The sequence below is a fragment of the Diadema antillarum genome, unplaced genomic scaffold (assembly GCF_040938485.1).
Source record: "Diadema antillarum isolate AM-2024a unplaced genomic scaffold, OU_Dant_1.0 seq00000740_RagTag, whole genome shotgun sequence".
Lineage (NCBI taxonomy): Eukaryota > Metazoa > Echinodermata > Echinoidea > Diadematoida > Diadematidae > Diadema > Diadema antillarum.
In genome coordinates this window covers 1,224,177-1,241,488 of record NW_027271638.1, presented here as the reverse complement: position 1 = coordinate 1,241,488, position 17,312 = coordinate 1,224,177, and the positions used below count along the sequence as shown (strand labels likewise).

Below are 17,312 nucleotides of genomic sequence, written 5' to 3'. Positions count from 1 at the left end.
AGAGAGAGAGAGAGAGAGAGAGAGAGAGAGGAGAGGCGGAGAGAGAAAGAGAGAGGTGGGGGGGGGGATACTTTGGGAGACCGCGGAAGAAAGGGAGAGAGGAACCGCAGAGCGCTGCGATATTGAGCTTAACTGGAATTTCAGGAATGCGTGGCATCCGTGCATACATTAGCTCTCCCTCTCTTTCTCTCTTTCTATCCAGTCTCAACTCTTTGGTGCATCTCTTGGACAGCATCACTCCCGTCGACCAGGAGCGAGTGAGCCTCTTCTCTAGTCCTGGATTATACCATTAGGTTGGCCAAGAAGAATCTTTTTGAGGTAAGATATATATTGATTGAAAACTTTTGTATTGCTTTATATTGATCGATCGGTTATAATGTTGGTCTCATTTGAAATAGCATCTTTGAAGATAGTGATTGTCGCACAGTTTAGTGTTACGTTGATGGCAATGATGGCGACTTGCCACCATAAATCCACTGATATAATCACTATGCTTCTGTGTACATCTTTGAAGAGAGTAGCATTTTCCTTGAATTATTATTGTGCCTAAGGCCGAAATAGATACGTGTTATGATAGTTACATTATTGCTAATTTGTGTTGCTCACGGGTTGTGTTGACTTTACGTCAACATTCCCAGCAACAAAGAATCACACGTACGTGGAGGGGATACGGTAGAAAACAGTTTTGCATCACATGGGCTAGGCTATATACATGTCCAATCATTCTGTTCAAAAATATCTCCACCTCTCGGACTCCCTGCTAAGCCCAGTGTATCATTGAGAGATGTTACTCCAGTATATGAATATAACTTCGTTTATTGGTACCTTTTAAAATGTCAAAATTGTATAATGGGGAGAATAAACAAAGAGGTGACTCAAGGTTGTTTCGTGTCACTGCTGTGAGCTGGTTGCATCTGGAGATATCCTGGAGACTCTGGTGTATTAGTAACACAGAGCGAGCATTCAATCTTACTTTCCAAGAATAATCGTGAAAACAAACATCTACTGCTTCAGTATAGTTCAGTTCAGTTCAGTTCAGTTTTTATTTCTGCATTTCAGAATCAATACAAATCATAGTATATTATAACCATGGTTATAATTCGTCTTATTCAAACCCCATAAAACTCAACAGCTCCCTTTTCACACTGTAACTATTATGAATTCAAAACAACATGTCAAAAGCAATTACCATTTTCAAAGTGTAATCTTTCCGCGATTATGTGTATGATGATCTGTCAACGCATTACCTTATTAAACAAAGAAGCAGAAACAGATGCAAAATGAATCTACTTTTACGCGAACATGCAAACTAACACTCTAATATCAGCTAATTCCTGTCCCAATGAATAGGCCGTTATATATTTCGAAATACAAACAATTATTGATTTTTGGAAAATAAAATCTTCTTATCACTTACTGAACGTTGAAACAATATTGAGTCAAACGAGATTACGAAGAAAATTTGAGAAGACAGTTTCTAAGGTAAAGTTGATATGAGCAGTCTTCCTAAATCTAGCATACTGAAAATGTCTGTTACAAAATTGAGCAAGTGAACATTCCATCATGCATTAATATCAAAATTTTCAGATGTGTTAACTCTTTACGAAAAAAATGGCAATGATGAGAAATAGGAGAAAAACAGAAGAACAGTCATATTTTCACATTACTTTCATGACAGCCTTTATATTGGTTTCATTATAGATTATACAAATCAGAAAAAAAGAATGGAAAGTCCTGCTTTTTAACCGATACTGAGGAAGGATCTGTCTAACCAATTGAGACAATGCAATGTTTGAATGTTTATATCATAGAATAAGTGTGAATAATAATCTGAAAAGTACAAAAAAACAAAAACAATTATGGGTAAACAGCAAAGACGCTTTCTGGCTTTGTATAGAATTTGACTATAACGGATAAGGTATGTTTTCATCAATATAATGCTTATTTGTATTATTAAGAATTTGATCACAAAACGATTTAATCGCCATTTCAAAACATTTCAAAATTTTTATAGTACGCTCAATTCAATTCGATCATAGTTTATTTCCAATCAACGAAGATCATACACATAATGCAAAGTATACATGTCATGAAATGAAATTGTCCAAACGTTTACAAAAGATTCATGTAGTATATGAAATAAATAATACATAACAACATATGTACAATAATTACGAGGAACAATGCATGTATACTTCGTGAGCGTTCGGAAAATAACTTCAATCATGGAAAATAGCGATCCACTAAAAGGCAAAACTATTTCTTAATTTTTGTATTATTCTCTTTGATTTTTTAACAGCTTTAATGGCGAAGATTTCAAATGAGCAGGAATAGCATTAACTCGTTACGCAATCCAACTTTTCATACATGTATATGGCAATTGTATGCTCTTTCCGATCTCTTTAATCGATCCATAGAGATCGAAATTCATGAGTGTTTTAAAAACTTCAGGAATAGAATAGGAAATACGTATCTGGAGGGGGCGGAGGTGGGTAGCATGACATTGAGACTCTAAGACTCTTAAGAGTCTACATTTTCAGAAAGGTAACCCTGGTAGTCACTTTGCATGTCGCACAGCGAATGGGCACAGAATGATGCCCACGAACACACAGTAGAAAGTGCAGATCAAACACTGTGTGCATCACAACATACTTTTATTGAATAAAAAGCAGTGTGACTTGCGTCACAAGCGTCACAAGAAACAAACAAAAAAAAAAACACGTAAAAGACTTTATTGTTAAGATAGCTATCACTGTTACGTAGTACTGTCAGCAAAATCAGTTTTAGTTGGGGCACTGAGGGCTGGCTTTGGCAGAATAACTTGTTTACTAGCCTTTTGCGTTCAAAGCTGTAATGGAAAAATAACAGCCATATTATTCCTGATATTGTGAAGGACCAGCAAATGTAACCAAGTAGGCCTACTGCAAAAAGCAATAATATGGCAGTCCCGACAATTAAAAAAAAAACAGTTGCATTTAGAATAAAGGTTAATCCAAGTCATTTAATAAATCTTATTTATTGAGTTCGTCGTCATTGTAATCGTCATCATCGTTATTTCTTAATGATACCACCTCTTACTCGAATATTCGAATATACCACTTCAAAGTTTTCTATTCTCCAGTTTATGTCTTAATCATCATTGCATACATGTAGGCCCTATATATTGTGCCATAATCTCTACATCGTGGACATCTTTATAAAAAAGAAGAGCGTTATAGACCTATTATGACGTACTTTTACATTTGCGTCAGGAATGCATCATTAAACATGCCGATAAAGGACTGCTATGTACCCTCCAAATTAGGGCATACTGGAGTACTATACGTATTGTGTGGCCCATAGCTACAGCTGTCAGCGGCATAGATTTCGGAAGTCAGTGCAACACTTTCGCATCGCAGGCGAAGAGATTATAAACCTAGTCTGGTTTTTGCAGACACGTTGAACTTGATGCTCCAGTTTCCGCTATTTTGCTTCGTGCATTAGACATAGCTTTGCTGTTGATCCGGGCATCTTTGTACTCGTATTGCACGCATGGGGTTCCAAAACGAGATCAATTTCACGTCGAGACTGACTTTGAAAAATTAGACAGAAAAATCGAGTGAGAAAAAAAAGAAAAACAAACCCAGGAAGCCTGAAGTTTCTTAAAACTTTGATAGACAAAACAAACTGAAAGTTGGGAAAAGTCATGCTATTTAAAAATGTTACTTTCTTTTTTACATGACCTGATAATGTTAATCGAGTCAAGATTATTTGGCTAAAATTGCATTGACAAATCTTACTCAACTTTGTTTTATAGGTAATAAACGAAACGAGAAAAATGTGTATTCCTTTCCATTAAAAAACGTTTTATGTTTTGAATATTTGTTATGATATAATATTGTATGGAAAACCTTCTCCAGGGTTACAGGAGACGTGAGATGCATTTTCAAATAACAGAAATTCCGGATTAAAAAACATGACTTTCTACTTCTCTACTTTCACAAGTATAATACGAGGCTTTTTACGTAAGCATTCCAACTGTGTAACATTTACTATTACCTCTCCCTCTCTTTCCTCTATCTATCTTTCATGATCATTTCTCAGATTTACTGGCACTGATTCACCAGCACCATTCCAAATATGTCGGACCACGAAGGCGAAGCGTAAGTTGCTTAATATCTTTTCAATGAGAAAATACTTTCCAGATTTTTGCAAAAAAAATGATTTTCCCACCATTTGCATCGATCCCGAATGTATCTTTCTTGATGGATAGATGTGCATTGCGTACCCTATGCAATGGAAATGATTATAATGTAGGAGCTGTCATTGCTCGTTGATTTTACTTGCTGACAGAAAAGTATTTTTGAGCTCTTTCGTTGGCCAAACTATCTGAATTTCCTCTTTTTGTTTGTGCATTTGATGCATTACCGAAGTTGTTGTTTTTTTTTTTTGTTTAAAGTAGAATAAAGCTCAAATAAAAATGATTGAATGAATGCAGCAATATTAGTAGAAAAATGGCTAGACGAGAAGACTACATCGTCATTACATGGCAACAATATAAAGATGATTGAAGAGAGATTTCAGTATATTTTCTATTTTCTATGGGATAACGAGAAGAGCCCTTGGCTTACCTCTTTCAGAAATCACGGAGAATGATACAACCCTTATAGTATCGCTTTGCCCCAAAAAATATTTTTGATATATGACAGAGACACATTTCAGTAGTCCATTGCACTAACTTTCAGAGAAAAGGGGTCATTAATTAGTGAAAAAAAATGCATCTAAAAGTTTCTAAACACAATGGGTCTGGGAGGCAAGACTACAGCAAACCTATTGTTTGCAGTGGGTTACAGAACCACAGCTGTTCCTGAATCTCCCAGACACGATGTGTTTGGAAACTTTTCAGATGCATTATTTCACTAATGAATGACCCATTTACTCTGAAAGATGGTGCATAGGGATTACTGAAACGTGTCTCTTTCACATATTAAACATGATTTTTAGGGCAAAAGATACACTTTAACATATCTGTAGAAAGTTGAGGGAATGTCTACTTTCGTTAAAAGAAGAAAGAAAGAAAAAAAAAAGAATCTGAAAAGACTCTATCTACTTTAGTTGAAGTCGTGCATTGGCGGTCGCGAACTATTATTAGTCTTCTCATCCAGTAATGGCAGTACCGAAACTTTGAAAGTTCATAACCTTTGAAAGGATTGTTCGTTTTTTCCTCAATCTTCAGCCATGTGAGCTATATTGATATTGCTGCAATCATGAAAACCCCTAGTTATTTTGGGTTTCAATTTCTCCTTTGAGTTTAAACAGAGCGATTTTGTTTTGACTGCGTATGCCTCCTGTGACCTGGGTCTTATTAACCAGAAATGCGACTGTCTGCAAATTTACCCCAATACTTCATCATGTAATGCGATTTTTCAACGTTTAACAGGCCAACACATTATTTTCTTTGTCTTTTTTTGTGTGTAATGAGGGTTGGGAATACATAAATTCAAACAGAATGTGACCACGGTGGTTTTGAGTAAACATCTAAAGGATAGTGGTTTTCTCAAGCTTTCTCATTCAACAGAGTAAACACAAAAAACAAACAAACAAACAAACAAACAAACAAACAAACAAACAAACAAACAAACAAAACAAAACAATTGTGTAGTTGCATGATTCGCACGAAGAATGCCAATGGTATTCTGACTGACTTACCGTAACTTTGACACGGAGGTTCTGGAATATTCAAAAATAATTATCTTGAATAAATATTACATCGACAAAGATCGACTGGTCCACGCATAAGTACGATCTATCGTTATAAACTTCATACGTACAGCCATGTTTTTAGCAAGCTTCTTGATGATCAAAATAAGTGCACTTTATTTTTGTCTCGACATACTCTTTTCCCGCGATCTTTGGGCATTCCAAATTTCATTTTGCCACATCTATGAAAACCTGCCCTGGTGAAATAGACCTTAAAAGTGTAATGGGATTCTCAGACGCTATATACATGTAGTTATGAGATATAACGTTCCGCGTATTTCTCCTTTTTTCTCTCTTTTTAAATCGACATAAAAAGATCAATCGTTAAAACCATCGACATTCTTGCAAATATATATACATAAATTATATATATATATACATATATATATATATATATATATATATATATATATATATATATATTAATGTATATACATATATATATATATAGTATTTGGAATCAACTTCTAAGTTTCTTTCGTTCTTTCCTTTGTTTTATATTGCTTTCACAAAATGTGGTATAAAGACGAAAACAAAAAACACACTCAGTGAAAAGTGAAGTTTTGATGATTATCACATGATTATTGCACAATCAAACAAAGAATAAAGTTAGACTTTCTTTACAAAATCAATTTAAAATGTTAGAAAGTCATAAAACTTTAGAATTTCACAAACTGTTTTTCTTTCTGTTGCGATGTTTGTCACAATTACGCATTCAAAATTTGATGGTGTGATGACGTCATGTGGTCATGACCTCACGTCAAGTATCCAATTCGTCCATCGACATGATTAAACAGCAAGACTAGTTAGATTCGTCTTATTAGATCGTTCCAACAGTGTTTTCTTTTGTCTTTGTAGAACTTCGTATATGGAGGAATTTGCTTATTCTTTTATAAACGAAAAACATTATGTCACCTTCGTCAAAAACTACACATGAGAGAGTAAGTAACTGGATGAAATTATCATCTCAGTTAGATTCACTATGTAATCGTGACCATATTTTATAAAACAAATGTCCTAAATTTTTGGTCTGAGTTTAGAGAAACCAATCTACTTTCTTGAAGTCAACTCAAACGTATAGGGAGGTGATTAAAGCTTAATATCTGTGCATTCTTCGTTCCGAATGTGACTATGGTGTGCTCGTGAAAACAGCACATTCTCACAAGATTATGCTTCTTGTTTCCATGGTAACAGAATGACAGAGGACGAGAAACAGCTGGCGGAGGAGAAGGTTTGAAATATGGTGGAGTGATAATAGATGGATGAATAAATAGATACGTAGATGGCACTTTTAGTGTAGCATAACCCAAATAACATGTCCTGAAAAAAAAAAAGAATAACACCCTTTAACGACTTGACATGCTGTAGCTGGCTTCGTCTGTGCAATGTGTTTGTCGTAGGTTTATGTGTGTTGTGGAAGTGCGTGTGTTTTAAGGACTGCTGACAGAAATAAAGCAGCAATCATCATAATCACTCGTCATTTTATTCCATTTTCAATAATGACTAATGGTGATAGTTTGAAGGAAGATATGGTCCTTGAAACAAGGGTAATCAGTTTATCAAGACTAAAAATGAAGAACCGGCATGTTGCTGGCGAATATAAACATGCTCATTCGAATCAAAGCAATACTCTCATTTCAACTGTATACATTCACAACTAGAATAAGGTAATATTTAGAACGGAGATAGCTTTTTTTTTTCAGCAAACCACCCTCACGATGAACATGCACACACTCTGCGTTAAAACTGCGCGAAACTATTTTTTCATGAATAATGATTTCGGGCCACTGTTTTGAATCTATAATATACGTAAGAGGTTGCCAGGACATCCATTCCCGTGCAAAGCTTCAATACTCTGCTGACAACTTGATACTGTAGGCCTAACTATGGCGCGCAAAATGTCGCATGGCCTTTTTCGTTACGAAATCAGTCATTTCCTCGACGAAATGTTCATGTCGTTACGAAATGGCCATTAAGTTCGTCGATAAAATGACTGTATAAAGTTAAGAAATGAATAAATTTCGTCGACGAATCAATGATCATTACGTAACTAAAGAGACCATGCAACACTTGGCGCCCCATATGTTTAAAAAAGAACCAATTCCGTGCACCATGTTCAGAGACATCGTAGTGAGTGTACTGTGCAATAGGAACACGGTAATGCAAAGTTAATGCAAATGATGACCTTCATGTAAAAATCGATCATTTTTGTTATCAAGACTTGTCTTGTTTATAGTTTACAGAGAGACGTGTGATGCGATGACGTCATCATCCCTGCCAATATGAGTATTTTGAGGACTTGCAACTTGTATCACTGACTTTTAACTCAAAGTTTGAAATAGAATTTATAAATATTCGTCAATTTGATTCCGAGCTTTACGAAACCTCTTGTATATAAGTTTCTTACTTTGTCCATTGTGTGACATAACAACATCATTTTCGACACATTATTTAGTTGCGACACTGACAAAGTTGTTTTTTCTGCATTCCTTCATGTGAAAGGAAAATTTTATGGGAGTCTTTTGGTGATGATAAGTACGCCCTACTGTGTTGTTCTAGTTATATGTCATACCCTGCACATTGCGTCACATAGAACTTGGTTGTCAATGCAACGCAATTGTTGATTAAAACTAATGGAAATGCATGCAGTAACGACATGGAACTGTACTGTTATTATTGTTATGCCTGCTCTCCTACCTGATTATCTAAAAACGTCGTAACAGTGTATGTGTTCGTCGTCTTTAATATACACTAAACTGTAGTTGAAACGCTTTCTACATACAATGTACGTGCTTTGCGACATCTTGGATCTGTAGCTTTGGCTGTAAAGGCTGTATTCAAAGGGCACTGTTGAAGTTGTGCATGCTCAGCTGAATTAAAACGCAAATTTAACGATGTTACCACTGAATATGCATGACGTAATTACGATTTGTTGAGACTGTGATGTTCACCATTCTAAATGTCTGTTTCTTCAATGTGACGAACAGTTTTATATTAGCAACCTGATATTGACCTTTTCTCGTCACAATGCTTTCTTGTTTCTGAAAGATGATAACATCAAATAGAAGCTTTAATTTGATCAGGTTTTATGAATACAACGGTTAGCACACATGACCAGATGGTCAAAGCCAAGAGGGTTTAATGACAACCGTAAATTTAAAGCTAGAGTTCAAAGTATGACTTATCATGGTATATGATGTTAATGACTATGAAAGCTATGAATGATATGGGAGATAATAAGAAAAACGATTATTATCATCGAAACAATTTATTTGCTTCTATTATGTTCTCGTTAACCATTAATTGCTATTATCATTGATTTTCACTGTGAGTTTTTTTTTTAATCATTATGGCGACTGTCAACATTAGCATCGTTTTACCATCATTCTCACCAGAATCAGCTTTCCTAATCAGGTAAAAAGGGCGACGAAAATCAGAAAAGAATCAAGCAAGTAGAAGATACATACATACATATAATATTTCTGTTTCTCCCCTTCCCCATTCTCTTGGGCAAACAGAGGCTGGAATTCCTGGCGGAGGTGGAGGCTGCTCGAAACGAGATTAAGAAGGTCATCGAGCAATACGACGTGGAGATTAGCACCCTACAAGAGAGACGGGTACGACAGCCATTATACTCACTTTTGCGTGGTCTGCATGGTTGAAAATGATGAGTTTTAGAACGGAACACTCGTCTATGTAAGGCAGATAATGGAGAACTAGGTTACAGCTCGTTATTCCGAAGGTTCGTTATTCCGAAGGCTCTTTATTCCTAAGATTCGTTTTTCCGAAGGTTCATTATTCCGAATTTCATTTTCGGATTAACCAATCTTCGGAAAAACGAACCTTCGGAATAACGACACGAATTTTCTGATTAACGAACCCTTTTTCATTTTCGAATTAACGAACCTGTAGGTATAGGGAATTTGCGTGTTTCGGAATAACGAACCTTCGTAATAGCGAACCTTCGGAATAACGAACAGCACCCGAGAACTATTCGGTAGATGTGAATGAAAATGCGTGTTCGAGAAAGAGAGCAGATGAATAAACTGACCGGTGGATAGATATAATCATGGATTGATATAAATAGATAAATGATGCATACACATACATACATACATACATAAATACATGCATACATGCATAAGATATTACATACGACACACAGATACCCGTGACTCTGAATATATTATTCACGATTAATACTAATTACATTATGCAACAGTTCGTATGTATGATTCTTTACTTGACCTTGATTAGGTCTGAGTTTATTGGAAAGAGAAAATGAAATGACAGAAAATTGATATATTCGTAGTTTTATTGATGTATGCGTAAGTGTCATTAAGGACATGAAGTATTGATAATGATAAGATACAATCTTTTAGTCTACATCATTGATAAGATCAGTCCAAAATATCAAAATATGGTCTGAAAAGAGTCGTAATCTCACGGGTAATGTGTTACAAAAACATGAGGCTTTAAGAAACTAATAAACAAAGAAACAATTGAATATGTTTCAAGTTGGTTTGGAAGAAATTATGTTATTTTACTAGTATAGTATAATATGTGTGTGTAAAAGCTTTTTTTTTTTTCTGAATCGCCCTTTTCATCATTGTAACTATCTAGACACGTTTGCATTTCTGCTGGAAAATAGCAAATATTTTTGATAATAGACGTGCTATGAATTTCTAATTATTCGAAATATTTTTCCTGAATGTTATTGCTTGTGGGTTGTTTTCTTTTTTTTCCCCCTCCCGGTTTTGTGCTAAATTTCTTGTTCCACGTCGAAGGCGAGCCGCAAAGCCGAGCAGGCGATGTGGTTGGAGAAGATCAAGAAAAACGAGGAGGAGCGCCGCCAACGTCAAGAAGAGGAGAACCGGCGCCTGCGCGAAGCTGCTGAGCAGAAGAAACGCGAGCGGGAAGAAAGACGTCGGGCCATGCAGAACCCGAACAAATTCCAGCCGGTTATCCAGGTAAAAAAAAAAAGAAAATAAGATCATATTTCTGCCTTCCTTAGTTCCCCCTCTCTCTTCCTTTTGTCATTTTTGATGTAATAAGCGGCCCGACAACTCGATAGTTATATCGATACATTGATGAATACAGCTATTATAAAATGGCCCTTTCTTAATCAATAGCGTATAAAGATCTTCTGTTGCATTATCTGCTCTGGCTTGGTCGATCAAGTTCCGGGGAAAGGTTCCTAAAGAAACATCATTTTTGCGTCATTACATGTGCATATTTGAATTAAATTACATTTCCAATGGTGAGTAAAGTTTATATAGAACTGACTGAATTCATTTAATCTGTCCAAAACGAAAAAAAAGTGCAAGAAAAATAATAACTTTAATCTTCTGAAATGTTTTTCTAATTGAGGAGCCAGTTATACATTTAGAAATTAACATGCTTTTAAAACTAAATAAACCATGGCAAGTCAGTGTGACGAAAAAAAAAAATGTTCAAATGAAAAATGAGGCCTACTAATAAACTATACAAAAATTGAAATATAAGACAATCAACCCAGAAAAATGTTGTAGTATTCAAACTCTTGCAGGCTTAATTACATCAAACAATTATCATCTGCACTGTTCGGGCCTCAGATTTGTCAGACCGAAACTAAAGATTCCCAGGAGAGGAGGTAAAAAGGAAACGTTCGAAGGTACAATCAGCTTCAGTTCAAACTGGTCCAATATGTCGACATTAAGAAACAGGCTAGGTGATATATTTTTTTCAATTCAATTCAATTCAATTCAAACTTTATTTCATTTTTCGAAAAGAACATAAACATTTCACTTTCATTGGTAACAGAGAATAAGGTTACATAATCAAAACAAAGTAAAATTGAAAAAAAAAGAACATAATTGTGGAACCTTGGGGTAATAAATAATGTTGTAATGAAAATTGACTGAAGTGATATAGACGATATAACATTACACAAAATATCGAAAAATGGAGGGACCCATTAAAAAGGCAATGCTTGTATAGAATGTGGGCCCCTCAGGTACAGAATGTCAATAGAAAATGAACTGATGCAAAAAGGGGAAAAAAGATCGGGAATAAAGTCAGATTTAAAAAAAAAAGGTCTGGAAGCCCAATAAGAAGACAGAGTAACGGACGGACACAGATACACAGGCGAATGAACATTAAACGAGACTGAGAGGACAATACTTATGAAAGGGGACTTCAATACAAGACAGAACGAGACAAGGTTGACATAATAGGACGACAATACAGCGGACAGAAAGGAAAAACAGATCCAGCGATCCTCGACAGAACTATGTCGAAAAAATATTGGGATGCGAGGAAGGGATACATAAATATGGAAAAATAGAGAGAAATAGATGCGGAGGTACTACAAGTAGAATTGAATCTACTCAGTAAGAGTCTCAGGACAACAGGGACGAGAAAATATGTGAGAGTATATTATTGGTAATCAAAATTCTTCGGAAAAAATTAAAATGAACTTAAAAAGAACTTAAAATTTAAAAATTAAAATAAGATATTTCATCAAATGATTAATTCTAAGTGGGTTTATGACCTGCTAAATGGATATTTATTGAACCGTAGAATTGTCATATGACACTGATAAACTGAAAACACACACACACACACACACACACACACACACACAAACCACCCCATCAAACATAGCGAAAGAAATAGTGACCTATTTATACATCACGTAAAACAAGTAGGTGAAGAAATAAACAGCAAATCATTGTTACAAACTCCATGAAGATTGAAAAAGAAGTAGATAATCTTTAAAGAACAGCAACAAATCTTAATAACGGTTTCATTTTCTTTTTCTTTTTCTTCCGTTTGTTCAAGGATGAGCGCGTGCGCTTCGCCAAGATGACGCCTGCCGAACTCGCCAAGGAGAAGGAAGAAACGCTCGCCAAGCGCGTGCCGACACTCGACCCCGAGGCGATGACGTCGGACGAGGTCATGCGAGAGATCGCTCGGGAACTCCACGCAAAGATCATGAAGGCCTTCGGAGCCCTCTTCGACCTCCAGGAGAAGGAGAAGCGCCAGAAGTATGACGTGAGTTATTACCATGGCAACTCGCCACTCCTAGAGTCAGAGAGCAAGTAATATAAGGCCATCACACTCTGAAATGCCCTGTACGAATAAGTGAAAGGTAAATCGATACTCGATGGTGATGATGAAAAAGTATGCTTCGGCATATTGAAAAAAATAATATACGTACTTTCCATCAGTAAGGGATGTCTGCAAAAAGCCTGTCTGTGCAGTAGTAATATACCAGTCAGTATTTACTTATTTGTCTGTTTATCTATTTTATTTCATTTTATTTTATTTTATTTTATTTTATTTTATTTTATTTTATTCTATTCATCTATCTATCTATTTCACTTTATTTTTTGTTTTGTTTTGGAACGGTCCCAGATCCTAGAGTAAAACGATTTTCTATTTCTTGTAGACAACTGGAAAACTGTACTGGCCAACAGCGCTCATAAATGTGCATCTAATGCACCGTTTCCGGTAAAGAAGAACTTTGATATTACAGTTTAATATCCGCTGAAGTAATCACATATTCAGTACTACACTTTAGAGTTATTTTTGTCGACCTTAGCTCTTTTTGTCCCAGGAACTTTGCACAGTGCGAACAACACTACCAGGCTTTCTGGGCTAATCGACGCTCAAAACACATTGGTTAGGAGATTGCGTCTTTGTTCGATTCAACGCTGTCAATCATGAGTCAATATGATTTGAATTTATTCGAAACTTGCGGTCAACAACATCATAGTTTCATGATGTCAAATCCATATCCAGAGTAAAAAAAAGTGTCACTTTCACAAGAATGATTAAATCTATAAGTTGATAATATTTTGATCTTGTCGCCTAATCACGCGTACGGGTATGTAGTCTGATTCACTCAGCACATCACGATGACTATATCTCTGTAATTTCTCACACAGATCAATGAACTGACTTCTAGGATCGATGCCATCCAAAAGGACAAGTAAGTCACAATACTATATCAGAATTGACTGGCGTTGCCTTTTCTTCATTTTACCTTTTTTCTCTATAATTCTTTCTTCTTGTATTTGTTGTGCTTCTTCGGTCACATGAATTTGAATATTGCTCATTTCAAAATACATATACGACGGTATGATATTGATACCTGCTTGATAGTCACATACTATTGTATCTTTTACTTTCAGGCTCAAAGCCTCACTCAATGCAGAAGGGAAGATCCAGAAACTCAATATCCCCTTCGGGGTGAGTAAAAATTGCCTCATCGCATGTCAACACCCTAACACCCACACTCATCAAGGAATACTATACAACATGATATGATATGATATGTATGATATGATATGATATGATATGATATATGATATGATATGATATGATATGATATGATATGATATATCACTAGTATAATATAATATAATACAATATAATATGATATAATATATCCGATATATCATAATGTAATATAACATGATACCATATTGTAATAGAATATTAATAATGAATTAATGTAATATACTAGTAGGTCCTATAACATAAAGTACATCTCCAGGGCTGCAAAAAAAAAATCAGTAGTAACTGGAGTGCTATCTCAATAATAGGTAATGATTGTTCCCGTATCAGGGATAATTTTGTATTCTTTTGCTTGGACTAAAAAACAGGTAATTTTTCAGACATGCCAGCTCTCCTTTTCACAAGATAACATGGCTCTAAGCTATGATGGCAGGGCTTCAAGAAAAACAATCTTTGACTGTCGTCGTAAAGATCACTGAAGAATGAACTACAGCACTTATTTTCAAATCCATACCGTCTCCGTATCGTGCTGCAATGAATCGACACAACCGTGGCATTGATAATTAGTTGAAATCCAAATAAATTTTGTTACTCCTCGTCACCAGTACAGTTGACACCTCTCCCTCCTCGCTCTTCTGAATTTGTTTTGCTCCTCCCTTCTCGTCCTCCTTATCCTCCTCTTTCCCCTCCTTCTTTATATTTTTGTTACTCATTTCGTTTCTTTCTTTTTTTATTTTGCTCCTTCACAATTACCCATTTTCCTCCAATTTCTCCTCCTCTCCTGACCCCCTCTCCCGCATCATTTTCTTCTTCTTCCTCTTTCTCTTCCTCCTACTTTTTCCTCCACCTGTATCTAACTTCTGGTATCCAGGAGGCAGCTGCCGAATAGGGGCTGAAGTAACCTCACCAGTGAGACTGGGACCCGAACAAAAATGTGCGTCACTTTTTGTTCGGCGAGTCGTGATCGTTGACATCGCTCCTCAGCAGCAAAGAGGCGATCGACGTCCCTGTCGAGGTCGCGTCCCTTCTATACCCGTTACTGCACCAGTATCAACAGCTACGAGAAAGCGAAACTTGCCAATCTTCACAAAATAAAACGGAGCAAAACAAACTCTCTTGTGTTAGACGTAGATTGTCAACCGTATAGGCAGCAAAGTACATTACTATGTCATCATTATGATATCCAATTATTGAAAACAACGATCATTACAATTTCAATGAGGAAAAAGGGTCTAAGAAGCTGTATGAAAAAAGACAGAATCTATTCAAACTTGTAGTGCATAAATATCATTAACATATTGGATCTTAATGATAAAAAATATTTGCAATGAAGTGGTTTCTTTTAAGGTTTTGCATGTTCGGGGTGGGGATGATCTCTTTTCCCATACTTTTCTGTGCAAGTGTGTCATTACTCAGAAAAAAAAATACTCCTAAAGAATAAGATGAGCTGATTATTGAATGAATCTAGTGAACCTATTTGTATTTTGTTTTCATCTCCTTCCGATCATTAAGTAAGGATAATTCATTTGATTTCGTCATTCATTGAATGTACAGGGCATTTTGTCTTTCCCGTGATCTGTTTAAGTTGGAAGTATCAACATTGTTATTTTTGTTGTTTTGTATGTATTGTTTAGGAATGTGTATCAGTTTGTACTTATACATGATAACCCTTGAATTTTTCACACTTTGAGGTTTTTTATTGTTTGTAGAATAACCGTTTTCTTTTGTAAACGTAGTGAAATAAATGAATCGTGTGACACTACACATGCTTATCAATGTCTCCGTTGTAAATACCACACTAGCTGATAAGAGTTCGTATCTGAAAATTGTTTCTGTTATTTCTCATTCTCTTCTGTAGAGAGGCAGAGCGCAACATTAGCAGCACTTAACGCCATAAGTTGTACAGAGGCAAGACGTTTTTGGTTGGTGAGCAAAAAAAAAAAGAAAAGAAAATGTGTCGAAAGTTATCAAAACCCGTTGAGGACGAGTCCCGAGTATTCTCGTGTCCATGGGAATGCATGTTGTAGCAAAATCAGTCCGTCCTCAACGGGTTGGGAATGGAGTAAGTGGGTTATACCGATACAAGAGAGGCACACAAACTGTATAACTTTACTGTATAATACCCAAGTGAAAAGTGTCATTGTTTCGACGTCTGCAGAAGTGGCAAGATTTGCGAGTAGACGGCCGCAGAAAGCAAAATCGTCATTCTCAATTCCAGTCTTCGAAATCTGTTCTCGTTCCGATTGAAGACTAGGATTCAATATTGACGATTCGGCAGAGAAAAGGTGAAGACATATTCAAATAAATTCGATATTTTACTCGACTTGGCAATAATGACAATAGCAGGGTGTAGATGATGATGTTGGGGCACGCGCAGTAGTTTCCGTAAAAATTACGTGAATAATTGTAGTAATAAAGGACTTTTAAAGAAACGACATTTCTCATAAAACAGCTTCGTCCCTTTTCACCGGCAAAACGTTACATTGGGTTCTTGTTTGTTATGTATTATACCTACTGACAACAAACAAAATTAACCGATGGTACTAAGGTGTATTCAAATTTTGATTCCAATGTATTTCTTTTACAACCCGTAAAAGAAATGTATGCTTTTTGACGCCCTATTGCACGCATTATAGGTACCAACGAATATGTGACTATCATCATTATTAACCTCACTTGCACTGACAGCTCACTGAAAAAGTATCAGATCGATGTTGCATTACGATACAAGACGAAAGAAGCCATTTCATTTTGAGTAAATTGTATAATACGTGAGACAATACATCCGTCGTTGTTTATAGTTGTCATTATGTTGATGAATTGCCAACTTGTTGATAATGCTCATACTCCACTATTATATACTGCAAAACCACAAACAATAGATTATTGTACTTCTTCCACAGCTGTCAATATTGACTTAATAACAAAGAATCGGATACTAATGAATAATAAATAATAATAAAAGATTTCAAATAATGATACTAATTATTATCATCATGATCGTTATTATTATCATCATCATAACGATAAAAGTAATCTAAAAAATGACATATTTTGCTAGGCTTCTTGGCTTTAATAAGTTTACATAATGTACCACACCACGCGAATTATTTGAGACTATACACTTTGTCACCATGGAGCACACGAGTGTCCTCTAAGCACCTCTTGCCTGGCTGTTAAAGTCTCGAATAAGAACCGCTGTGCGGATTATCATAATCCTATTAAAAAATAAAGCCAGATCACTGTCGGTGAGGGGCTTTAGCTATTACAGGCTAATCCGGATATTCATT

General features: G+C 35.8%; 1 protein-coding gene across 1 annotated transcript; it reads left to right on the top strand.

The window, feature by feature from the left end:
* Positions 1–232: 232 nt before the first annotated feature.
* Positions 233–16,802, top strand: LOC139738399 (uncharacterized). The gene is made up of 9 exons (XM_071649036.1): positions 233–318; positions 4,084–4,142; positions 6,934–6,970; positions 9,258–9,356; positions 10,527–10,709; positions 12,562–12,774; positions 13,671–13,714; positions 13,917–13,974; positions 14,894–16,802. Exons 2-9 carry the CDS (start codon positions 4,120–4,122, stop codon positions 14,909–14,911), a joined length of 675 nt encoding a protein of 224 aa, XP_071505137.1. The 5' UTR covers positions 233–318; positions 4,084–4,119; the 3' UTR covers positions 14,912–16,802.
* Positions 16,803–17,312: the final 510 nt, after the last annotated feature.